This window comes from Anopheles darlingi, chromosome 2 (genome assembly GCF_943734745.1).
Source record: "Anopheles darlingi chromosome 2, idAnoDarlMG_H_01, whole genome shotgun sequence".
Classification (NCBI taxonomy): domain Eukaryota; kingdom Metazoa; phylum Arthropoda; class Insecta; order Diptera; family Culicidae; genus Anopheles; species Anopheles darlingi.
In genome coordinates this window covers 83,995,651-84,022,485 of record NC_064874.1, presented here as the reverse complement: position 1 = coordinate 84,022,485, position 26,835 = coordinate 83,995,651, and the positions used below count along the sequence as shown (strand labels likewise).

The 26,835-nt window shown below is 50.0% G+C and overlaps 1 protein-coding gene across 5 annotated transcripts in view; it reads right to left on the bottom strand.

Moving 5' to 3' along the window:
* Positions 1 to 26,835, bottom strand: part of LOC125950403 (cGMP-dependent protein kinase, isozyme 2 forms cD4/T1/T3A/T3B) — a 104,564-nt gene that overhangs the window by 43,880 nt on the left and 33,849 nt on the right. The window contains exons 1-3 of one of the 5 annotated variants that reach the window (XM_049678372.1): positions 15,091 to 15,219; positions 2,315 to 3,359; positions 2,016 to 2,212 (exon numbers count right to left, since the gene is read on the bottom strand). The exons of 3 other annotated variants lie outside the window; for them this stretch is intronic. In XM_049678372.1, the coding sequence (XP_049534329.1) occupies positions 2,016 to 2,212; positions 2,315 to 2,893 (776 nt within the window). In that variant the 5' untranslated portion in view covers positions 2,894 to 3,359; positions 15,091 to 15,219. Of the gene's footprint in view, positions 1 to 2,015; positions 2,213 to 2,314; positions 3,360 to 14,976; positions 15,220 to 26,835 lie in introns of those variants that run through there. One more of the 5 variants, XM_049678370.1, reaches the window with a different exon arrangement.

Sequence of the window (26,835 nt, the reverse complement as noted above, 5' to 3'; positions counted from 1 at the left end):
TTTTTAAATAGTAAAACTTCAATATGTGCAGGCAATCTTCAATTGCGTAAAGGATGGAGTGCATAAGACATATTAGCAATGACATAATTCAAATAATTATTTCTAGTTATGTTTTAATTCGTCTTTTAATTTTGAAATGAACTATCCGTTTAATTTTTGTCGTTCTTCTATTTCTACTGATCGTATTAATTTGTACTTGAATTGCTATTAAACTACCATTCGAATTGGTATTATAAGAGCAATTTCGCTTTCTCCTTTTGGATTGAGTAGCAATTGTTGCTAACAGTTCGGTTTTGATGCATGCTTTTGGATGACCAAATTGATTTATTGCAAATTTAAAGCATTCGTGACGGTTGTTGTGGCGGTCATATAAATTATTGTGAAACATTTTGTTATTTTGAAACATGAAAACAGTGTCGCAATCAAAGTAATGTCTTCTCTGATTGACTGCACTCAGTTGCAGAGGAAAAAAAATTAGCTTTCCAGTAACACAGGTTAAATGCAATGGTTAAAATGTGGATAATCGAATGTATAATACATTCAATGGATAATACTCACATTTCTTTGATTTGCGAACACTAGATAAAAGTGCGAACTTGAATGCATTCCAGTTAATGTTACAAGCGATATTATTATGCAAATGTTGAGTGGAACAACATTTCAACAGCATTTAAAAGTATGATTGACAGACAGTGCCATAACCAACAAAGGAATGCAAGAAGAGTTAAGTGTAAAGTGATTTGCGTCGTCCTATGAGCTACAATCCTTGCTACATTCCTCGATCCTCCCACCTGTAAGGTACCTGAGTCCTTAACGCCTCCTTTCCAGTGCGCCCCGAAAAAAAAACAGGGTATCACATTTCACTTTCCATCGCCAACGCGTAGACCACCAACCTTACACCACGCATAATGCAAATGCGTGCGAGGCGTGGTGTACGCACTGCCGCTGATGGGTGTCTGGCATGCCATGCCATGCCTCTGGCCGTGCACCGTGTCAGATCCGATTACTTCTAATCGGTGTCGTGAGGTATTAATTTAAATTGAATTAAATTGTTCCTCTACATTAACACTGCGTTCTGGTGATGGTGATGGTGGGCAATTCCAGACCAAGACCAGGCCAGGCCCTAATGAAACGGTGCACGGCGATGGCGACAATCACCTCTCGAACCGAATGAAGGAACGTTTGGTACGTACGGTACCAACATGCGTACCAACCGGCGTCTCTTGCTCGCGTCGCCAATCTCTGCGATGCACCGAGTGTGATTGCCGTATGGCCGGAGGGACCATGGGCACGACGATGCAGCGCAAATCATGCGTCGCGTCGCGGATTCGATCCATCGCCGCACACCAACCATCCGCAGCGAACGATCTGTCGACGGTCTTAGTCTCGGTCTAATCAGTGACAGTATTAATGCGCTCCGCTTAATTTGCGCGACCGATACGCACCAAACCGACCGATCTACCTACACCAATCGCACCGGTCGGGGTGAAATGTAAACATTTTAATTAACTACCAGCGAGCACGCGAACGGCCTGGCCGGGCCGGTCATTGCCTAGTGCCATTGCCGAGCGTTGAATTGGCAGGAAAACATCGAAATCCGTGAGATGCGAATCGGATACCTCGGCTGCCAAAGCGAACCACGGCAGAGAGTAGAGTAGTTCGCGGCCATGATTTATAGCGGCAACATCTGCGTGGTCCAAGAACGGGAGTTCTTGCGATCCGCGACTTCCATTTCTATGTCCGACTGTCAAACACCGTGGACACAGGAAGTGACTTCGTTCCTTGTCCAAGTCTCGATCACACCTCCACGCCTCCTGTCAACTTCGAGAGCGGTGAGAACTTGGACCAGAACTCGGAACCTCAGCCCACACACAAACACGCGCCAGACTCTCACGATTCCAATCCATGGGAATAGCCTTCGCCGGAGTACGCGGAAACCTCGATAGTGTGATGTCGACACAGTAAGGGTGACCGAGGTGAACCACAGTAAGGGTCATACGATCCAGATAGCTTACAGCGATGATTTCGGTATCTTGATGAGATCGCCCTGCATTCCGGCCAACGAGGACAGCGGTTCCGCACTGATAGCCTGCCGCTTGATGCGCGTCTCCGTGACGGGCAGGATGCGCGTATTCTCGACGCCCGGTGACCACGCATCGAACGTATCCTCCGAGCATCGCTTCTCGATCATCGCCTTCGTGATGGGGCGCACCTGCAACATGGGGAACGGGGGATAAACGAGTGATCAGTCCTGCTGTCAGGCGTCACCGACTTCTTCTTCTTCTTCTCCCTCTCCTACGGCCACACTACTTACCACCTGCCGGAACTTGTCGATCTCGTTCTGCAGCTCATCCAGCCGGTCGTCCTTGCTGAGTGATTCCTTCTGCACGTAGATCAGATTGTTCGACAGGCGGATCACCTTCTGGTTTAGCTCGCGCACCATCGCCTCCTTCTCCTTCAGCTCCTTCTGCAGCTTCTGCAGCAGATCCTCGACGCTGGCCGAACCGAGGTGCTCGCGCAGCATCATATTCTCCTTGTTGGCCACACCGCCGCCACCACCACCGCCGCCAGCACCATTCAGTGCAAAGTTGGGTGGCACCGAGAGGTCACTCTTGCTGCACTGATAGTACTCCTTCAGCTTCCGGTACTCATTCTTCAGATACCGGATGCTAATGTCCCGATCGCGCACATCCTTCTCCAGATCGACCAGCTTCTCGTTCTGCTCACGGAGTGTCTCATAAACGGTGCGCAGTTCGCGTCTCAGTGCCACGACCGTATCCTCGATGCTACGATCATACTTGGCACCGGTGGTGCTGCTCCCGTTGCCGGTATTCCCGTTTTTGCCGGCACCGTGCACCGCCGCCGCTGCCGCCACCGACGACGACGATGACATTTCGGAATTCTTGAGAAATTCCTCCCTTTCCACGAGGGTACGTTTTAAGTGGAATGTGGTCTATAGGTCAACGGAGTCACTGGACTGGACCACCTTCCCGAATGAAGATGTCTCAAGGGAAGTTGCTCGCACGGCGAATGTGCCACTACGGTCGATCCATCGGTCGATGGAGCACCACCGATCACACACGCACGCACAAACACACTCTTGTTCACCGATGCCACTATCGCCTTGGTGCAGTTACGATCGTTTTCACTGTTTACGAGGATGTCGAAACATCATTCCGAAGTACCGGGGACCTCGACGAGATGGTTCCACTCACTGTTTGTCACACTGTTTGGCCGACACTTGGGACTCGGTTTAACGACGAAGACGACGACACTTTGAAATTGAATTGTTTGAACGTGTGTGCAGCACGTGTTCACTTCACACTCGCGCCTTCACGATAGCGCCTCTCTATCTATCTCTACGGAATCGATGGAAAAAGGAAGATAGCGATTGGCAATCACGGTGGAAGCGGCTTATAGCGACTTTGAATCACAGTTCACCATCGACGGGGCCATCAAGATTGATTCCACTTCACTGAATTGCCGGGCCACAAAGTCACTGGAGTGGAGCGTTCAAGAGGGTCCGAGAATGTGATTCACGCACTACAGGGCAAGAGTGTTGCTCAATGGCTACTGGTGTTTGCTCGGGTGCCAGGTTTGACCGGAAAATGATCGTAAAAACGTAGCGATCGAGCGAGAACCACTTTCCATATCGATTGGACGAAGAAGTTGAATCCTCAGAAGCCAGAGTGAGCTTCTGGCCACTGGCCAACCTTCACGAGAACTGATCCAGTGTGCACTCAGTTCGTTTAAACTTTTAATGATCCTCCATGAACATGAGCAGCATACGGAGTTCGTCTAAGGCCAGACCCAGTGATCCCTTTCACAATGACGTGGCCGCAGGACGATTGCTATCCATGATCCAGCTTTTCCGTCCGCCGGTTTTGGGGCGGTTCGATCGAGAAAATCCTTGAAAACCGTTTATGGCCATCGACACCAATCCGGAGCCGGCGGATCGCGGGATTTTATGTTCCGGTTTTTCCTCTTAGATTTTAATGTGTGTTTGTGGTGCCCATGAGGTTCACCGGACGAACTGGTCCGGAATTACCCGTGATATCGTAGCTTTTGCGATCTAGAAATGTCACGTTTTAATGGCCCTGCAGTAGGACACGCCATAATAATTCGAGTGTTGCGGTTCCCTCAGACTTTGATATTAAAATGGAAAACCATAAAAAAAACATAACCATCAGCACCGCTCTGAATGTCGTAAATGATGTACACCGTCCAACACGTACAGGAGACTTGCATCCCAACATAATTATGATGATTGCGACCATCGTAATGATACCAAGTGTTGGGGCCAACTGATGCCGGTTGCAATTATTCGGGGCATCCGAAAGCGATGAGCGTGCGATTATACGCCGGATTCTCGCATTCGCTTCCAACGGCGAAAACAGGTTCCGGCACACCACCGACAGTCCGCCAGGCAGGCAGGTGGTAAATGATGTCTCGTTAAAGGTCTTAATTGAAATCAAACAATACGGCGAGCAGTGCGGTGGCCAGTCCATAACTTGCGGTCCACAGCATAAGCATCGCACGCCGAGGTTCATTACATGTGCACAAGTTATGTACTACACGATTCAGCGGACGATCCGAGACAGTGGTATGTTCAGCATAGCAGCGTGCGCGGTTTTTAGTGGAATCCCCTAACGAAGGACAATGATGCCGAACGCAAGAAGTAGCAGCAAACGATCGACACAGCTGGATGATGGTGATCGGTGCGTTGTCCGTGCCAGCTTCAATTAAGGCAGTTAACCCGGGCAACCGAACGCGCATATTGTCAGGATTCTGTGCCACAAGCAACCGCAAAAAACCCACGCACGGTTTACGTTTAGGCTATGTCGGGGTGTGTCGGTCACAATTAACTTTCCCTTTTTTGGGATTCGCCTGTGTTTTGGCACAATCCGACCTCCTTCCCCCCACCTCCGGGGGATACCAACTAAAAACGGGGGCCTCTCTTCACGCCTCGCGTCAAACAAAGGGTAATAATATTCATAAATTTAAAGAAGGTGGTGCTGGTGACCTCTTGATGTGATGCGTTTCTCTCTCTCTCTCTCTGTCCCCAGGAAGAATCTTCGCTCCGTCGGTTCATCGTCTGGTTTTCACAAAACGCACCGTCGACGACAGTCGTCGACGGCGGGCTTAAGTCTTATTAATGTTCCCGCTTACTTATGGCCTGTCCAAATCACTTTACGTGAACGCGCGAACCGCGGTGTGTTTCAACTCGCGGTTTTTACGATAATTAGTCGTCACTGCGACGGTGGCCCAAAACCAAGTGATCCAGAGTAAAACAACCATTACGACCCCCACCGCGGGGGGATGGTGCTGCCAAACTCGAACTCCACACTCGGAAAGAGAAAGGATCGATCGATCGAACGATCGATCGAGTTCTGATCGGCGATCCGGGGTACTGACTTTTGGAGCCAAAGCAAAGCGTATTGACGTTGCCTTTTTGGAAAGTATTTTTTGTGTTTGTGTGTGTGTGTTGTAATCCTGTTTGCACGCGTGATCCTCTCCATTTATGCAGGTGCAGCCGAGGAGGTGGTTTTGTGGTGGTCTCACACCTTCGGGGATTGAATTTCGTTTCGCGATTGTTCCAAAGCGAGCAAATCTGCTTTGCGATCGCCGTTATATGAGATCATGGTACCGTAGTCGAGCGAGAACCCATCAGACTCTTCAATCTACACCATTTTTATTTCTTTCCTTCCTTTTCAAATGCTGTCCGAGATGAAATGATTTTCAATTGAGGCCCGGATATTGGGGATAGAATATTAATTCCACCGTAGATGGTTTGCCACAAACCTGCCACCGTATCCGTGGACGCCAAGATGCTCGCGCAGATATGCCATCCAAAACAGTTTCATTTATGATTCACACCCACTAATCGAGAGCCATCAACATGGTTTTGAACGAATTATCAGCCCGTTCCAGTGTCTCGTCCCAGGCGCCTCGATCTCAACGGTGGTCAACGAACCAACGAACCGTGGTTTCGATTCAATCCGTTTGTTGTCAGAGGAGTGAGGAGTCGTTTGCAAACTTTCGCCAACGTCGATGTCAATCAATGTGAGGGGTGACCGAGGCAGATGCGAGATCCGTTGGCCGACAACTGACGACCATCAAACGTGATCCTCTGCGTGTAGACCTCCAGTCAGTAGCTGACTGACATGCGGACGGTCTGAAGCCTGACGAATGTGAATTGTGAGTGAGGAGTTTCCGTTTGAATTATTCATTCAATCGGTACAGTGGCGCCAGCCAATCGCGAATGTTTTGAGTGCTGCATCATATCGCGATCGATGGATCGATCGAACGGAACCCATCAAGATCCATGTCATGCCCAACAACGCCGTCACAATGTCTTCATTGGCATCATTTCAATCGCAAAAGGGGTTTTTAATATGCTGACCCATTTATTAGAATTTACATTAGATCAAAACCCGACTGGCGATGTCTTAGGGAGGATCAATCAGTGTAGAAGAGAACTACGTTGAGTCAATCCTTCAAGAAAGGCAGAGTCAACAGCACATTCTAATTAGTTCGTTCGCAGTTCCTTCTCCCAACTTTTTGCTCTGAGAAGTGGAAGTGGTCCGATCGAATGTCCCGATAACGAATTACGCAAACGTTGCTCACTGAAACCCGAATCCTGATTCTCGTCCGGATTACGGTGGCCAGATTGGAACACCAGATCCCTAATGGTCTCTGTCAGCACATGGGATAAATTTGTGGAACTGGTTGGCTAGCTAATTATCGTGCGTCTTTTGGTGGCCGCCCTCGTCTTCTGCTTCTTCGCTGATCTCTATCTCCGAGTGAATGGCTACTCTGCACCCTTGGCTTGCGGGGTCAGTTTGGTCCTTTACGGAGACACTCCTCCACGGGAACGTCGAGAAGTCCGCCCCGCCGCTGAGGATAATTGAATAATGAAATGAACTCTGCCGGACAGCTGAAGCGGAGGAGGGATACATGTGTTGAAAGCAGGCTTCCAGCGTTTTTTGGCGGGCCCGGTCCCTCGACAGACCAAGGCAGATCACTTAATCGCGATCGTAAACCTCGGAAACGGTCGGTTGCACGCCGAAATCCGCGTGAGCGTAGATTGATTTCGCTAATTATGAGCGGAGACAGATTACATTTCTCTTGCGACGAGTCCGTTTGTCGCGTCGCGCCGACGTACCAGGACGACATTCGCGACGCCCTCCCGAAGGGGAAAGGGGGGAAAGAAACATATTGCAGCAATTACGTTTATCTCGTCCAGCGGTTGTATCGGACTGGACATTGCGCCGTCGCCGCCCCCAAAAACGGGTTTTGCGAGGAGAGTGGCCTTTGGTTGAACCGAAAACATCTAGACCAAAAACCTCGCTCGAGACTCGAGTGGTCCGGCATTTGCTAATACCGGGCACGCGGTTAGCGAACATGTTGGCCGACACGCATAAATCATGCTGTCAGCACCACGCGGGGGGATTTACAGAGAGATTACTTGCGGTGACAAAGTAGAGCAGAAGGAGTTTCATATCCCCATAACGGAATTAAACATGTTTCCTAATCCGACTAATCCGACAGTGACCAGTCCAGTACCAAGGCTTTCCTCTGAATATCCTGGAGCAGACAAGTCCGGTAATTGCAATCTTCATCTTGCGGTGCGATCATCATCAACATCGGATTCCAATTCTTAATGCTTAATCTCTCGCAAACTTCTCGAGGGTGTTCAGCGCCACTGACCGGCTCATGAGACGACCAGCAGCAGCGGATGTAAACAGACCTGCCAGCCCTGTCCTACCCTCTCCTGCCCGCCGGGGGGGTTGGTTTGCCCAAATCTAAAAACAAATGGCGCAACAGCACAGCGTGGTTTCGCCAAAAATACCGACAAAAAATGCGTAAATTTCACTTTCAATCGCACGAAAATAAACATCACCAACGCCGGCCGGCTGGTTAGCCAGCTAGTCAGCCCGCCGGCGGTAATGCTTTATCATCTCATCGCGCACGCCTCGAAGTACAAGATGGACGCAATCCAACTCTGCGCCTCTGCACGCGTATCATCATATGCTACCGAGGATTTATTTATAAGATTCGTACGCACACGCACCCGGTGGTCTCGCGGGAGGATAGGATACCCCGACGAAAGGGCTCCCTTTAGCAGCGCTAAGCAGCGATTAGTGCGCGATGAATGATCAACCATCCCCCTGACCTGCCCTGACAGATGGGCCATCATAACACGGGCTTTGCGAACATAACCTCACCACCCGGTGGTTTGTGTTGATCGATCGTTTGTGCTTTCGTTTCGCTTTGCGGGGATTTAGCACCCGGTTAGTTCCGGATTTAACGCCGTCATCCATCTTCATAAGACGATCGTTGGGATCGTTTTGCAAAACGTCAATAATCGACGGGCGATCGGTCGATCGATCAGTCCAACGGAGCAGAAAGGCATTTCCTTTCATTTCCGTTCCGTAGTCGTGTGCCAGTTCCATTCCATGCGCTGTGTCGTGGCTCATCGAACGGACGACGATCGCACGCAAAAGCCTCTCGTGATATCGCGCGCACCGTGTGGGCCACTTGCATCTGTCCATCAAGAGCAGACCGACAGGGCGATAGGCCGGAGCAAGTGAAGGGCCAGCGTGTGCATTGCGTGTGCATGTTTTCGCCGAGTGCGCCATTTTTGGCATCGTTGCGTTCACTCCTGTCAAACGGCTGGATGCCTGGAGCCACCGAATTTTGATCGCTGTCCAATCCGGACAGGCCCGACAGCTTCCGTACAGGCCGCGCAGGCTTTCTCTCTCACTCGCTACCCATCTGTTGCTACGGTCTGTCGGTCTGCCGGTGACCCCCCGGGTGCGATCTTGGTTGATCTTACGTCAAGTCGAATGGCTGATTATATGCTCAACTTGCGCTCGCACTTGAGGGCCCTCCTCGAGCGTCATCGAGCGTCGTTGGTGGTGGTGGTGGTGGTGACCCTGGTGTCCTAATGCTTTTCATCGTGGAACTCATGGTGTACCCTCTCTGCACCGACGAAGGAGGTCGGCGATCGCTAGCAGGCAGACCTATAGACCTAGACCGCCGATCCGTTGCTTGTTTTGAACAGCAGTAAGTAATTGCCTGCCTCCAAGATAGATACAGACGATCCTGCGGAGGATGGATGTGGAAGGAAGTCGGCCAAGAATGTGCCATTTGACGGGTCGTCACCTGTGTGATCGCACGGCTAATTTGTTGACCTCCGTGCCGCGGAGCTCGTCGTCGATCGCGCTCGTAGTGCTTGCGCGCGCGCGTTTTGAAGGTGGTGATTGGAATGATTAAAATGTAGATTAGCCCCCCCAGCAGCGATGGTGACGATGGCTGCAACCCACCGCCTTCGCTGGAGAGCAGCTAGGAGGACCTCGAACGTCTGATGCCTCGAGCATCGAGCGCCTTCTACCGCGTTCTGCCATTCTGCTGGTGTATTTGTTTTCCAGCGACAGTTTTGCACAACTTTTGCTCAAACAACTCGAGGAGCTCGCAGTTGGCCGTTTTATACTACAGACTCAGACCCTAAGCGATGGTTACGAGAGACTCTTGAGTGTTGGGCAAGGGTGTCTAGTTCGCAATTGCGTTGCCCTCCAGATGGAGGGCGAGGCGTTGAGCCGTTGATGAGGTGACAACACTTTTACAATTTGGCAAACCTAATGTGTCTAGTTGAGAGGTACAAGGTTTCATAGCTCAATGATTCAATCAAATGACGTAAAGGAATTCACTGGACCATTACGATTTGCATCTAGAACTAGAAAGTTAGACCTCATTAGCAATCGATGTGCTGCATGCACATAAGCCAACCAGAACACGGCTCGTTCACGGGTTTTTTTTTTTGCAAACACGAGATCCAACATTCCCATAAATTCGTCACGATCAACATGAACGCCTTCATCAGCTGCGATCGTAAACAAGCGGCGCACTTCCTGGCCGATCTTCCTGCGAAACAGGTGTGTTGTCGGTGATCCATGACATCGCGTGTGCGCGCGCCCTCTCGCTCGCTTGGTGTCGATGAAAAATTGGCCACGGATTTCGCACGGAAGTCATAGATTGCAAAAACCCTCTACTCTGCTGTCCATTAAACGGTGTCAGCTGTGAAGTGTACAGAGCACGAAGAATAAGAACAAGAAACGGGCTTCCTTTCTTCGGTAACGAAACCGACATGAATCGGGAGCTATTTTCATGCCGCCATCGGATGCACCGAGATGCATCCAGATACTAAGTGATCCTTTTTTAAAAATAACGATCAATGGGACAGATCGGAACCGAAGGGTGTAGCGGATATAGGAGGGTATCCGGTTGCCAGTCCAACAGGCAACAGGCAGTTGATCTTGCGGGAGAGCCGTCCCGCGGTGAGTAATGTATTTCTAATGATGACATGCTGTCTGTCTGCTAGCGCTGCTGCTACTACTGGTAGATCTGAACCGGTGAAGCAAAGTAAGTAGCTCTCGCCGTTGGCAGCAGTCATACTGTCAGCTGAGTGCACTGTACATTTCGGGCGAAAGGCACTATCTCATACACGACAATGTATGCAACCCTTGATCGTTGCCGATCTTGGCTCCAGATCCGGACAAATAAACAATCGCACAAGGGGCAATTGAGTTCACGCGAATCGTAAACTTTTGGGGCGGAGGTCCGAGCTCCGTGCAAAGAAGGCGAACAAAGTGAAAGGGGTTTCGGAGAGGCCACACCCCAAGGGGGACGGTGGACGAAAATTTTTGGCGAACTCGTGTCAATAGGTTTATGATCCTCCCGGCGATGTGCACATCGTTTATAGCATCAATAGGTCGGTTTCCTGTTTTCCCTTCGCTCGGGTTTTCTGACGTTTGATCGTCGAAATCGTGACCAACGATATACGAGGTAGCGAAGATTGGAAATTCTTTTAATTATGATGTCCCGCATGCCGACGGTCGATCGATGGTACTATTTGGTGGGCAATCAGGCGTCCTTGTCCTGCCTGGCACTGACGCCTCTTATATTGCTCAATCAATTGCGTGTCGAAATGATTTTGCTCGCAAGTCGATCATCACGAAAGGCGCAAGGAGCTCGTGTGTGCGTCTGCGTGTGAGGTAATAGGTTGCTTACCGCGTGCTACGCCATCGGCACTCGAACCGGATAATCCGTCACTTTGTCGTGTCGTGGTGGACCACCGATCAAGCACCGAACACACGGGGTACACGATGGCGCCGCAGAACGTGACAGGCTCTCGGCTCGCACGCCAGCCGCACACACACACAGTACCGGTCGGCTGTCGGCCCCGCACTGTCTTGTCACTTAACGAGATTATCTGCAATTACTCTCTCCCTAGGTCCCTCCACATCATCCCTCCATCCAGAGTCACCAAACGGATTGCTCATCAACGCGCTTACGGTTACGCGCTTACGCTACGGCTATGTTGTGGCCACAAGTTGTATGCTCGATTGCGTTCGATCTTGCGGTGACATAAACGGGTCCGTTGGTGTCCGATCCGAGGCAAACCGAGCTAGACCGATCGTGTAATGTGTTCCATTTGGCATCTCGCAGATCTCTTACAGGTTCCTCTAGGGCACACGGCTAGGAGGCTTCGTTTCGTGTGACAGCGCAATTGTGGTTTAATGATCGCCAGTTCGCTGCTGGAGCGTTGATCATAGTGCTTTGTTGCCATAATTCAATCAAGCTCACTGTCTCTGCTGTGCCTCTCGAGCGTCCCAGCCTGATTGTTGGCCAATAAATCTTCCGTAATTTTAGGTTTGATGACGACGTTCTTCGCCATCAAACAAACCTTGCGCTGGCTGCTGGCTGCGGGATTGTTGGTCAAGGTCTCGTCGGTAGTCAGTATGCCAATCTAAGCCAGGGGTCTGATGCAGGGAGGTTTATGCTACACCATCGCACCTACATGCGACCCCTCCCAATCCTTTATGGGGAGAAACAAAAAACAAAGGTGTTCGCGATTGACGCGCGCGTTCGTGAAATTGGCTCACAACCTTCAACCTTCAGCGTCCTAAATGGTCACCATTTTTCCACCGAAAAGCCGAAAGCCGTTCACAATTTCGTACCGGAACCACCAACCTTTATAGCACTTTTAAGCTCGCGAGCCACGTTTTGATCCAATTATTGCATGCGACGTGAATCGTCACCAAGGTTTTCGATCGGCGGAAGTGAGATCGCCAGAGCTCTCGCGGGCAGCAATCAATTTGCATATTCATCTTCGTGTGCGAATTGATGCCGCGTCGAAGCGCAGGACGGGGAATTCCAGCGGAATCGGGCGATGGAATCGGTTTTCTGTTTTAAACTTGATACCAAAAAACAATTCAGCATCCAGCACAAACCTTAACCTTTTGGTGGTTTGGTGGTTGGAGGTTGGTTGAAGACAGCTAGAGATTGGTGATCGCGATTCGCGAAACTGATCTGCCGTAGCGATCGGGTGACACGTAATGAGGCCACTCGGGCACAACATGAGCAGCAGCAGGTAAATGATACTCTGGAGAAGTTGAGCAGTAGTTTGACTTGAAAAGGGTATGTAGCAAATGATTCTTCATTAAAGTAACAGATGGTTGCAATTAAATGTCAAAAATAGATGCTACAGCTGCTCAACCTGCAACTCAGTTTCTAAAACATGTTGCTGTCTCTGTATCAAACTAGGATTCCGATTTCAATTCCACTCGCTACCGAGTCTCACTCGCCCACAGTTAGCTACCGTTAGCGAGTTACATATCCGCGAACAGCTTCCACACGTCAACGGCATCCGTTCTGTGCGATGGCCATGTTCAGCAAGCTCATTACATGCAGCTTGTTACACTTCCGTCAATCGGAGACGTTCGGAGAGTTTCGAGGACGATCACTTCTCACACCTCCGCCCGCTAGTCCGCCTGTGTCGGTGCGAGGTTAAAACACGCAGTTCACACGCTATACAGCACTCGCGATTTCTCGATTCCGAAAAAAAAAACATTAAAAAGAAGCAGCTGGTCTGCAGAAGATGTGCGACACGCTCGCCGTAAGGCAAGGGCTGGTGGCGAAGTTCGGTTGTTCCGTGCGGTAAATTATCGACTTAACGCCCAAATTATGATCCGGGAATCCGAGAGTTTGTGATGAGATTTCCGAGACTTCTTTATTTGGCGGGGGGGATGGATCTTACGCAACGCAGCAACAGCAGCAACAACAGCAACAGCAGACAGCAATAACGGCCACATGCTTGTAGCTTGTAATTAATGTCATGGGATCTTAAAAGGACGAACCGCATAAGGAAGTGTAATTGCCGTGGAAGGAATTTTATGGAATTTCTCTTATTTTATGGCGACGAAACTCTCATGGAGGAAGCAAAATCCCTCCCAGAGAGTTGGAGCTCTGATGTTGCTGTCGTTCTTTAGAGTCTTATGTTCCGACACTTCCAAAATATCTCATCGACCGTCAGCTGATTTGCTGAATTTGTGGGTCAGTGTCCTATCAATGACCTCGACTGCACACTGGGGCCAAACCCCTAAAAATAGGTCCAATCCAGCGATGGCCCGAATCGTACGCCAACGTTATCGCACACCAGCTCTTCCTGCTCGTGAAAACCGCAATCGGAGACATGGTGGCTGGTTTCGACAAGACGAGCTCGAACAGCCGGTGGCCAGCGTGCAACCACCACCGCCCCGAAAACCGGGTGCATTGCTGCAACCGAGTGACGTGCGAACCAAGCGCTGCACCCTCGAGAGCGACCATTTTCGCACCCGCCCAGCGTTGATCGCGATTTTGAACTTGTCCCCCAGAGCGCGCATCACCTCGACGACGACGACGACGACGACGACGTGTCGAAAGACATTCCTCGTGGTGTGTGGTGATCGCGATCGCCAATAGGAAAAACAAAAACCCAAAGTCCAAGTCCCAACCCAATAGGAGAGAGAGAGAGCAAGAGAGAGAGAAAGGTCGTTCACCCGCGGGGGGTTCGCGGTTTCGCAACTCACAAAACGGTGACCAACATTACACCCTCGGCCCTCCTCGGTGTGCGGGTTTGCAGGTGCCAGCTTTCGAGCACCGGACACACAACCTCTCGAGGCCGGTTGTACAGCAGGTTCTTCGCAAGCCAGCCGGCTGTGTTGACAAGTGTCACTGCGGTAGTGTAGGGGTGGGTACATGTTACATTGTGATCGGTGTGTACATGATGTACGTACTGGCCGCTAGTTGGTCGCCGTGCCGTGTGATGAGAGTAGAGCAACTAGACTGGACCTCTGTGACCATCTGTGCTGTGACACCGAACGTCAGAGAAGGCGTCACTCGATGGGCGAGCAACGAATTCGCGAACGAATCCTGCTCTCGAGCAGATCGAGCGGATGGACGGTCCATCATAAGCGGAAGGGAGGGTGTACGAGCTGACGGTGGCTCCGGCTCCGTGATCGCGAATTGGCTACCCAACACCTGCCCAACGGTGGCTGCTGTCAGTCGCTTGTCAAGTTTGTCGCAGGCACGCACGCACGCACCACGTCGACTACTACCACTACCACCACTACCACTAATACTACTACTACTACTGAAGCAACCAGGCAGCAGGAGGTCCCACCGTGCCAGCCTGTCGCTACAAACACAGCTCCAGCGAGCGACCCCCAACGATCTGCGAACTGCGAGAGAAACACTTGTCACCACACACGCGCTTAACACGACGCAATGCGTATGTACCGAGGAGGTGCGTGCATTTACGTCGACGAATCGATCCTGCTGCCCCGATCCAGCAGCAACATCTGCGATGCGACCTTGGCCCCTGGAGGACCTTCCTTCCAGAGTCTGTGCAGCTCTTCTGGCGGTTTGGTTTGTGTTTTCGGTTTGTCCAGGGCACTTGATGATGCTTATAGGCAAGCTCTTCGTAACACTGGAGCCCTTATCCACCGGATCCAACTCTAGTGGTTCCGAGTATGGACACCTTGATCTTGTGCACAGAACTTCTCCGTAGGGGTCACCAAAACAACGCGACGCACAATGACACACACACACTCACACACACACAGAGAGGACAGAACACAATCGCGAACAAACCTTGAAACACTGGCACACAACACAACGCACGCACAAGGAGACACACACACACACACACACGAAAGGTGGGAAAGGAAACAATAGGTCGAATCGAATGGGCCCGCCTTGACCGACCTCAAGAACTCGATTCCAACGGCGCACACTGATCTAGCGAACGGCTGGATGGATGGATGGTTGGATGGATGGATGGATGGATCGAGCCCGCCGGTTCTCGGACGGAGCGCTATACTCTTCACCGTACGGAGTCTTGCCACGAAGTGATCACTCACTCACGCTGTTATGCGCTGCTGCTGCTGCTGCTGCGTTCCGCTCTTCAGCTCACGGGTGGTTTAAATGGGGACGCATGGCGGCTCGCACGGATCGAAGCTCTGATCAAAAAACACACAGAGAGAGAAAGAGAGAGAGAGAGACAGAGAGAAAGGGAGAGTGAGCGATCGCGAACGATCGCGAGTGAGCGAACGAACGAGCGAGTGATCGCGGATCGGGCCGACGCTGTCTCAAAATTAAGAAACGAAAATTCCGCGTCTTTCCATCCACACATCCACATTCCTCCCCGGGCCCGGTGTCTGGCCAGCCGACACCACCAGGCGAACGGCGTGTGTACGTAGTATACGCCGAGCACCAAGGACTCGTCGTCGTCGTCGTCGTTGTCGTGGAGATTGAGCGGCGAGAGCAACGCTGTGCTGTGAGTTTGTTGACGCACCGGTGTGGTGGCGTGGTGGTGAGGATCGGAAGGGTTGCGGTAACAGGTGGAAGGACGACGGGGTGACGGTGGTGGACGAAGGAAGCAAAAACTTGAATTATGTCATATATACGAGAGCGGCCGCGGTACCAGCAGCACAAGCGTCAGACAGAGTAGTTTACTTGGTTGGTTGGTTGGTTGGTTGGTTGGTTGGTTGTCTCTTGTCAGCGAGACCCCCGCCACCACCACCACCACCTGCCGCTGTTGATGCTGTTGCTGGTGCTCGAATGCGAATCAACGCTGCTCGGGGGAGGAGGTTATCACATAAAACGAAAAGCGGACCAACCTTTCGAGGGAGGATGGAGAAGAGCGATAGTGAGAGACAAACCAATTAGGAAGAGCGCTGCTGGCGTGGAGAGAAGCCGGTTCAGTGAGCTGGCTGGCTGGCAGGCTAAGTAGTAGTAGTAGATGAGTAAGAGGTAGAGCGCTAGCGCTAAGTAGTAGCTATTTCTCGGAGCACAGCTACTAATAGAAACGCATGATGGCTTGGTGGACACATTAGGTATCAATTATGAGTTACGACGTGATCAGTGTGGAAGTTTAAAATGAAAGATCTTCCTTCCTGTAAGATCGAGATTGCGTTAAATCATCGATATTTGGAAAATGGAAGCTTTATAGAGGGGCCATAGACAGAGAAAGCTGAGCTGAGGAGCTACTTTTATAACCATTTCCATTAGAACTCTTCCACAGTCCACAGACAGTCTGGATTGGACCAGATTGCAGCAGCAGTGGAGCGGTAACGATTGATTGTAAATGTGTCAAAACCGCCCATCATTTACCGGACCGATTCATTGGCGGAGTATCTTAATCAATTTTCAATTGGCTAGATTGAGTTCCTAATTGATTCGTTCAGTTCTCCACTTCTGCAGCTATTGGCTTCAATTTGAATGCATTTGGATCGTATACCATCCATACCAACTGCTTGGTATGGACGTGGACGTGATTCCTTTCGAATCTTCAATTCTCTGGTACAGAAGTGGCAACTGCTATCCAGCAGCGCGACAAAACAAACAACCAACTATCGGCGTCGGCAATAACATTTGACGCTCGCTAAACACCCCAGTTGCGACGCGGTCACACCGTTAGGCTCACACCGGGTGGAACCGAAACGCAAAACGGGCTTTCGTGTCTATCGTGGCGGAGGTCGATTAAACTCCACTTAGGTGCTACCGAGGCTTGGTTTCGGTTCGGCTCGGCTACAGGTTGTAGATCGAGCTAATCGAGTTTCCGGTTGCCGCTACTTACGATCTACGATCGACGTGCGTCCGGAGGAGGTCGAAGGCAGACAGTGCCAACGTGGTAGTAGTATAGGCGAGGTGTACGCACGTAGTAGTGCTGCCCATGGACTAGCGGCAGTTGTCGTACGGGGCCATAATAGGACGAGACGCTGCGTAATGATGATCGACCCCGATCATCATCGGCGACCAAGATGATTGATGGTCAGCCAGCCAGCCAACAGCACCTCGGTTTCTTGGAGCGAAAGGAAGCAAGGAAGCCATTCGCACGTGATGGTGACTAACAACCGTCTCTAACAACGCCGCACCGCCATTCGTTGCGTCAACTCTGCTGACGGTCTAGTCTATTCCATTTCCAGCGAAAACGTGCAGGAGTCGCTCGTTCGTCGGGGGCACAAAAGAAAAGAACACAAGTACACCCTGCCTGGGTCTGGGCTATGTTTGGCGCATTTTGAGGTCGTTTCAATCGATCATTCATTTTCGTTTGTTCCATGCCGATGGCCTACGCCTACGCGAGGTACTGGGGCGCGCGCGCACGCTCGCGGATGGATGGCAGGTTAGTAGCCAGCAGCGTGCGTATTGTATTGTATTGTGTTCAAGAGTCGGGATGTTGGTTTTACGGGTTTGCGGATCTCGCTTGTTTGCTCCTTTCTCGTACGCTAATTATTGTTTGTGAATGGAACCGCGGTAGACCGCCGGTACCTTCTTCTCTTTCTTCTTCTGCTTTGCTGGCACCGGCCCCTGGTTCACTAACATCCTATCCATCATATTGCGATGACTAGCTTGTGGCGAAGGTATAGCAGTGTACAGACTTGTCTGCCTCTTGTGATCCTGTGTCTGTGGCTTCTATCACCTTTTGGAGCTGTTCGCGCGTGTTCACGAGTATGACAACACAGTACACGCCCGCCAGCAGGTCGGGGGTCCTGTTGCTATTGCCTTCTCTTATCTAGGTCAACCTTGCAGTCTCAACCCTTGCAAAGGATCGACTATAAATTCATATTGGAGAGAAGATATGCCAGACGATGTTAAGATGGTTGATGAATCCTCTCCTTAATCATCGATCAATGCAATTCGGTTCTAGTGATCTACAATCATTAAACAAATCACAGATAGAAAAGTCTTCCATTCCCATCGAAGGGTTACATCGAAGCGCAGCAGCAGTCCATCGGCCATTGGTCTGGAACAGCGAGTGAGCTGATCAGGTGAACCCTCGGTGGTGTGTTGCCGATCGATGCCGATCGACGGCGTACGTTGAAATGTTGAGTGACAGGTGATTTACATTGGCTTTAGGAGTCCGGAGCAGTGTGGTCCGATTCCGCGGGGCTCACATTTCACCATCCGCACCACCGCAATTCAAACCAGCTAATCCGGGCCTCTGTCGGGCCCCACGGGGGGTGCTCGAAAACAGAGCAGAGCTCCGATCAGCCCTTGTCTACATCGAAAAGGCGTTCGCTCATCGGTATCGTGCTTTCGCAAGCGTGTCACCGTGGCCGCCAGAGTGTGGCCAACAGTGGCCAACTCTTATTCACGCCACCCATATGTCATCGCCTGCGTCTGCGGATTCGAGCGCATCCCGTGGGACCCAAAGTGACCCAGACGATCGACGATCTCGAACCGTTTGCATTTTCGGTGGCCGACCGGAGGGCCGGCACTTCAAAGCTGCGTGCGCTGTGATCAGTGAAGACCAGCTCGTTAGTCACTATTTGCATTCGAGTAACGAGCTGTGCTCGAGTCTCCTACAATTGCTTCACAATAACATGTCTTCACCTTCCAGTAGGTGGAGAAGAGCGTTGCAAAAAAGGGTGCATGCCAGTGCAGCATCAATAGACAACAAACATCCCTCTTTGCAGTGATGGCGTCCGTTCTCACCCCCGGGATTGACGTAGATGGATGTGACGCGCGGCAATTAAAAGCCGGACGCACACACTATCGGGGCCATTTTGTCACGAAGTGAAGCCGCGAGTTTCGCGGCTCGCGAGATCGTGATCATCGCGCGATTGAATCCAGCTCGTAATGATGGGATGGGATGTTTATGTTCATGGGGACCGAAAGATGTGATGCCGGGCATCATTAAGATTGATTGAAGGTTTCGCCAAGTGTCGCCGCGTCACAAGAGTGTTCCTTGAATTCGTGACATCCGGACACATTGGAGTGACGAGCGAAAGGGCGCAAGATCGAGCGAGTATTGTAACTTACAAAGCGCTGCATCAGATAGCTACACGCGAACATACCTGCAACGAAACGAGGGGAGAAAAAGAGAGTACCAGATTAATATTCAGCAAGTTTGTTTATCGCGGACATTTCTTCATTATCTTAAAGGTCCCCGTTTTAGTGTGATCGATCGCAATCGAACGGAATGCTCGGAAAGCCATTAACACGCACGCACGCTCGATCGAAATGTGCCAGATAACAAATTATGATTTAATTACGCGGCGATAACTCCCGCGAAACCAAACAGCGAGCATCGCGAACGTGAAAGCCACTTGATCGATAAAGATTGATTGCAATGCCCGAGCGTGAGCGCACACGTTCGGCCGCGTAATCAAATAATGAATCAGAAGCAATTGATCATCGGCAGCGGTGGTGGCGGCGTGACAGGTCGCGCGGTTGGTGCCTGGGTGTGGAAAAACAAAGAAAAACAGACACAGCATCTCGGTGCGAAAAAAGAAACCGGCGATGATACGGAGAGGTGTGGCGGAAGGGCCGCGGTTGGTCACAATCAGTGGTCTTAATTGACAAACATAGCCATAAGGGGAGCCTGGAACCTGGGGCCGTGTCGTGCCGTGCAGTCCAGTGCCAACACCGGTGAGCATGGGATCTCAGATGATGTATCAAGCGATCTCACTCGCAACCAAAGGGGTTTTAGATTACAATTCGTGGTCAATGGTCGCCGATTGTCTCGCTCGCCATGATCACCTCCAGTGGGGTGGAGGCTGCGCTGGTATCAAATATCAACCGGTTGTCCTTTTTCTCCCCTTTTTTTTCTCAACAGCTCCTCCACGAAATCGATGAAAACTTGTGCAAACATGGATGCACCGAGCATGCATGTCACCGGTGCGTGTGAAGTGCATACACACACGTGCGCGCGGACCGGCACCTTGCACACTTGATTAAGGTCTCATTAGGCCCTGGAAGGGAGCGAAGGAAGAAGAATTGCGCACCGAAAAACCCGCAGTTATGGAGCAAGGTAGTGGGCAAGATAAATTTATGGTCGCCCTCGATCGCAAGGTGAGGGGAATGTGGTACAACGGCGAGGAGTACCGATGAAAACAAGATAGTGTGAACATTACACAGGTTTCGGGGTGATAATGCGTCGCAGTTGACAATGCTCGCACCGATCGCAAAACATGGTCCTGGTCTTCGTGGTCGTCGTTATGGTCCGGGAGAGGCACCAGGAGAAGTCCCTGGGATACAGGTTTTGCGCACCCCTGGGACGGGTTGGATTTAAATTTTAAAATTGATTCTTCGCTTCTTGCCGGATTGATTGATTGGCGCTGGTGCCGTGTTACGGCAGGTGTGCCACCAAAAACCGACGCATGTTGTGACGCATCCAATGCCGGTGCAACATTGAACAACACTTTTTGGGAAATATCTTCTTCTTTCTGCGTAAATGTGTTCAAAATTTGGTAAACATTCACCTCGAAGCAAATGCGAAACAGAAAAATGATACTGATTGGAGGATAATTTTACGATCTTTAATGACTTTATCCCGTTTTGATTGGAACGAAAGCAGTTTAAACTGTTTACCATCTTGCCGAATCGGCCCAACATTGGTTGCTTATTTTTCGTTTTTCCTCCTTTCTGGAATCGAAAGGCCGGCCACAGCAGGGCGCCAGATTGCAGGAGGCCGACGATCTTAAACATTTCGGATCGTTTTTATTGTTGGTCCGTTGGGTGCATTCGGTTGATCACCAAGATACGGGGCTATCGAATCGAGCAAACAAAGCTATTTGCGAGAGATAATGTCTTCTTACTGCTGCTCGAAGTTCGGTTCCATTATCTTTCCACTCCCGGAGTCCAGAGTTTATCGCGCGGTTTTATTGTGCTGAGGAAGGAAGGGAAGGAAGCGCGAGGATCGCATGATCAAGAGTGTTGCTCCAGTTTGGTAGCTTTCCGTTCGGTGGTTGAACTCTTCTCCAACTTTTTCGAACCCGGCAGTAAAATCCAATAACTAACTGCTCCTTCCTCCTTTCGAAGGATAGTTTACTTTCGCGATCCCAAAGTAACGGCAATCCGGTGACATCGGTGATCGGTTATTATAAAATAAAAGATTTCCATTTGCCTGGACATGCTCGATGGCGGCCATATTTCATCCACTCGGAGGGGGAGCGCATCATAAAAACAAAAGAAACATTTTTAATACATTTCTTCACTACACGAATTTGGCCAGCGATCGGAATGGGTAACCAAACAAGCGCACACCAAACGGCGCTGATGATCGAGCGTTCCTTTTGCGGCCGCGCTTGGGAGTGTCTCCGGATAGATGCATTTCCGATAACAAACAAGCGTTGGCTCCCGAAATGGCGACACAAAAACATTAGGGATTTCGCAATTCCGCGGTCATCTCGCGCGCGATCACGGGACCACCCGGTGATGGTGCTGGACGGCCGTAATGTCTCAATAATGTTCCTGCGCCAACGCCCCCCACATGTCTTAATCGTGAGATGAGATGTTCGCGAGAAGCAGACATCAAGCTCAAGCTGTATTTCCAATATTTACGGGATCAATAAATTGAGTTTGACGATCCGACCGGGGGTGCCCTTGGAGTGGCCAAAGTCACGCGTTCGGGCAGCCCAATTTGCGTTGCGTTTTATAAACCGTACGTACGAGGGGTGGTTTTTATCGATGATTCGTTGTGACACGTTGTAGCGAGCGTGCCATTTGTCGCATCCGCGATCGCATGCCAAGATACACTTTGTCCACGCGAGATGATTTGCTAGAACGCAACTCCCAAACCTACGGGAGTCCTGCGCGGTGCATTATTTACGGTGCATCACCGTAAACACACTGCACTTTCCATTTATCTGGCTTCCAACAAACAAAAAAATACGCAAAGAGGAAGAAGAGAAAAGCGATAAAAACTGTCTTTCGATTGCATCGATCTGGTATTGCAGTTGCAGCATCCAGCACTTTCTTCCCGCAGTGCCATTTCCGAGATCGGTAAAGGACGGGCATTGTTTTTATTTATGTTTCGAGGATCCGAGCACCGACTGCGTGCTTGACCGCTTTCAAGTGCCGCACGGGGAGCCATTCTCTCGAAGGTGCTCCCCCTCGAGTGATTCCATTTCCAGTTTTGCACAATTGCACTCCGCGCAGGCCACTGCTTTTGGGATTAAGATCAGTGCCGCCTCCGGTTGGTCACTTGGTCCCGGGGGACAAGTGTATTGGTGTGTATATGTGTGTGTGCGCACACCTTCCAAACCACGAGGGACCAACTTCCCATTTTATGAGATTTTTGTGAAAAGATAAACCACAAACTCCCGTTGGCGGTGGATTATTTATATGCTGCTGTGCTTGGCGTGGATGCTGGCTGCGCATTTATGCTCTCGCCTTTCGCGGCAACATAAGTGCCATTTAATCCAACACTGGTCGGTCCCCCCCACACCGGGGCTTCTTCGCGGCCCCGCGGTGCTGTCACACAGGATTCGCGCTGAATTATGGCTTCATTTCGCCAATGCGCCGGTCGGATGCGGTCGTGCGGTGCCGACTTCAGTGATCGGTTATTAAAATGCTGTTTCCTGTGTGCGCGCGCGCGCGTACAAAAAAGTGAGACGCGCGAGCACCACCAAGCGGATTTCGATTTCCTCCCCGGGCACCGGGTGCGCTGCGGCCTTTCGCCCCCAGACCGGCGAGTGTCCGATTAAATCCGTATCGGTCCGTGATAGCCTTCTACTGGTTGGGGAAACCATAAAAAAATCATCTACTTCTCCTTTTGTCGCGCGGCGCTGCGTAAGTGATTAATGGACAGCGGGGCGTCCGTTGTCCACCGTCATCACCGCAGCGGTGAACTTCAAAACCAGCGAATACGAACCTACCCGAAAAACCCGAAACGCGAAAATCCGATCGACAGCTCCTTAAATCGATCAGAGCTCCGGGCTCCGGTCACCACCGGGTCCAATAGAGTTGTATGGTGGCAATAATCTGCGCACCAGACTAAGGTCGGTTGGCAGCGCCGCCCCTGGGGCGATCCGGATCGCGAGGCCAAGCGCATAAACACTATTTTGCACTATCCTTTGGTGCGTCGTACCCTTGATGGCCAGTTGACATGTTTGAACGGTGCTTTGTTATGCCCAAAAAGGGGCCGTGGCCGGGGGAATTAAAATGAAATTAAAAATCAAATTTCTTTCTAATCTACTCCCTCCTTCACTGGACTCGAGGTCCGCCTGTTTTGATTGATAACCGTTTTGAAAATCGTCGTGTCCACTACGACGGTGGACGATCGCCGTTGTTTCGGTCGTCAGGTTTGATCCCTTTTAGTTTCATGGGAATTACTACCTTGGGTGACGCGGAACGGATCTTGGAAATGGATATTGCGTAAGGTCGTCAAAACTGGGGCGCACCGCTCGGCGGCTGAAAATGTGATCATGGCGCATTAGGACGTTAGTCACACGCGCGCCTCACTAATGGGAGCTAGGACATCAAAGGGAAAACCGCGATCGACGGTGGCGCCGCTCGGTTAACATGTTTTAACAGCTTCACGCGTTGATATGTTTTGTTCCGAATGTTGGCGCTATTTTTAATGGATCATCATCAACAACACTTGAAACCGAGTTGATCTAAGCTTGGATGAGCACTGCAGAAGAAATTAGTAGTTGTTTATTGTATTGTTTTGATTTGTGTTTGCGATCGCTTTTTGATTGGATCATAAATCGCAAACGAGCTGTTTGCTCTGTCTCTCTCGCGAGCTACTTGCAGTGTGCTATTACCACAGCAAACAACCATCAGATGCTGCCGCCCATTAGCAATCCTATTAGGGAGAACCATTTTGTTAGCACAACAACCTATGGCGATCCTGCCGGCGATCGTTCGAACGATCGATCGGTGCACATTTGCAGCAATAGCAGCGATTCGCAACCATAACCATTTGACCAGCCACCCCATCGGCGTGTGCAGAGCACGGGAGAAGTGTTCAATGGTAGCCACTTAACCGATCGCACGATCGGCGGCCAACATGGCCAACGGCCATTTTTCGAACCGCTTTCCACGCGGGCGAGACTATCAAATAAAATTTAATGTGTGTTTAATAAACATCAATTTCAACCGCACCGCACCGCAGCGATCGATCGATTCGAAATGCACGCAATTGCAATTGCTCTCGTGTGCCAGTGTCGTGCTACTGCACTCGTTGAGTACGAGCAGTCAGCGTCTGACGTTGTTGAAGGCGCCTCGCCTTAGAATAATTTCGGAATAATTGGTTTGTTTTCACCTTTCGTATTGTCTTCTTATCTTGTATCATTCTCTGTATGATCAAGATCACAGGATCCCATAAATGCGATCGTGGAAAATACCCCATTTGTGATTCTAGATTCTATGAGAATGAGTTTGCTTAAAAAGAGTAGTAACTTTTCCAATCATTCCTGATATATTTAACTACATAAGGGGAAAATGAAAAGGCTCATAGCAAGTATGAGCTGGCCGTATGCTGCTCGAAAAAGAAGCAAAGCATTATTTTCTTAGATCGCTCGGCAATTATATCGTGGCTTTTCTTTTCTTCGTACACCTTTCACTGTACATTTTTAATGAAAACCTTTAACTTTATAAAAAATTTACGAAACGTGCCAAAACCCCCAATTTTGAAGCGAATTCAACGGTACATAAGAATAACGGTCTATTTTGAATTTTTAAATCTCGCGGATGTTTCGTTTTTATTGTTTTTAACGAGCCCAAGTTTTCGTTTTTATCGTTTTTTAACGCTGACTAGCGCCATCTAGTTGTAAAAATGAAAAGTTTCCGTTTTGCTTGAACTATTTTTCTTCCAAATGATTTGCTTGCGTTAAATTTTTTGAATTAATCCGTTAAAATTTAAATTTAACCGTCATTACAGTTCACGTGGTCCTCTAAAGTCACAGAGGGTGGGACGCTGGACACGCTAACCACCGATCTGGATTCTGCAACGAGCCGGAGCCCTGGTTCAATTGGACATGGACCTAGTAGCACTACAAGAGATATGCTGGCAGTGGAGTTCGGAGTAGACGTGGTAGCACACGCTACGATATATACTATTGCTGCCATGCGGAACACCACATTCTGCGAAGGGGCTTCACCGTAGAGATGAAGTCTGATATCATCGGGCTCAGGGCTATTGATGAAAGGCTATGCCCTACGCTTGCGAGGCAGATTCTCCAATGGAGGTATTCATGAAGCTTAAAGCGGTAGAGATTCAGTGTACCACCAATATGCAGTCGTAAGCAAGTAAGTAAGTAGTTAAAGGTAAGTAATAAATTAAAATGGTGTTGTAATTGATTACAATCTCGTTCATAAATTATCATCCCTTCATCGGCATCCCGTTCAGCGTGATTTATCGCTACCGATAAACATAAACAGCTCGTGGCAAGTTACTGCATCTGCAAAACATCCTCAGCCAATGATACAAACACAGTGGCATATCAACCCCATTTCGCCCTAACGATTACGATGTCGGTGGCGTCAGTTCGTGCACGTGGTTACTATTACATTTCCTGTCTTCATCTAATTAACCATCGCTCACTATCAACCGGTTCATTACCGCGACACCATCGGCAGATGCCGCAGACTTCTAATGACATTCACCCGGGGTCTCTCCTTTGCTCGAGATATGCGTAAGCGCCCGCCGGGGGTTCGGTGGCTCGATCGCGTTTGATAGCAATTAGTTCCCGGCCACGAGGATCACTACAGCAAACCAGTTACCACGGGCACCTAATCGTGTCGTGCAGAATCAAACACGAGGTGTTAATGACGACCGTTGATCGAGATTCGACGGTCCACCCTGGGGCAGCGGTCAGTGCAGCATGAAAAAGCGTTGATTCGCATAAGGACAGAGGAGAGCGTGCGTTTTTTTATGCTTTCGATTTCATGGACGCGAAAGCCAATGCGCGCCAAACTCCTTCATTACTGTTTATGGTTGTCTATGCTGTGTCTATGCAAGTCAACAACACGCATTTCGCATTGCAAAACACAACCAAGCGGAAGATTGTGTAATTTGCAACAAAAAACAAAAAAGAAATGAAATACAAGCAAACAGGTTTATCGATACCGATCTTTCACTATCGATAGAAACGCTCTCATTGATCGTCATTTATGGGGGCCATAAACAAACGTTGAATGTTGAACAACTATCGATCGGGAGCAGTTTTTCATTCTCCGCTTTGCAGTCCCAAGCAAATAGAAGAACAATATTTTAACATCACTATCATCATCATCATCATCATCATCATAACGATCGTCACCATCAACATATGCGGTATTATTACTATCATCGGTCAACCGGAGCGACATAAATCATGCTTCTGCATACTGTGGCCTTCCTCGTGACTGTAGCTAGCGATTCCGATGGCATCGGCGCTCGGATAATGGATGGAGGAAAGTGGTTGATAAATTATACGTCCTTGCGTTGTGGCCATTGCCGGGATTTGGTAAGAGCAAGCGATTTTCTAGCTCGGGGTAGTTCGGAGCATAAAGCTGAGAGGTACGGCCTCGTGCAGATAGTTTACAAAGGAACATGGCAATGAGCAACGAGATAAAGGAAGGATGCTTGAGAAGGTGAGGACAAATATTTACAATTTAACGGCGACAATTTATGCCAATTAGTGTAGCACATGTTTGCGCGAAATGGCAAAAACAAACATCCCCAAAAACGATGCTGTTGTTGTCAGTCGTGAGACGAATAACAAATAACATCTCACC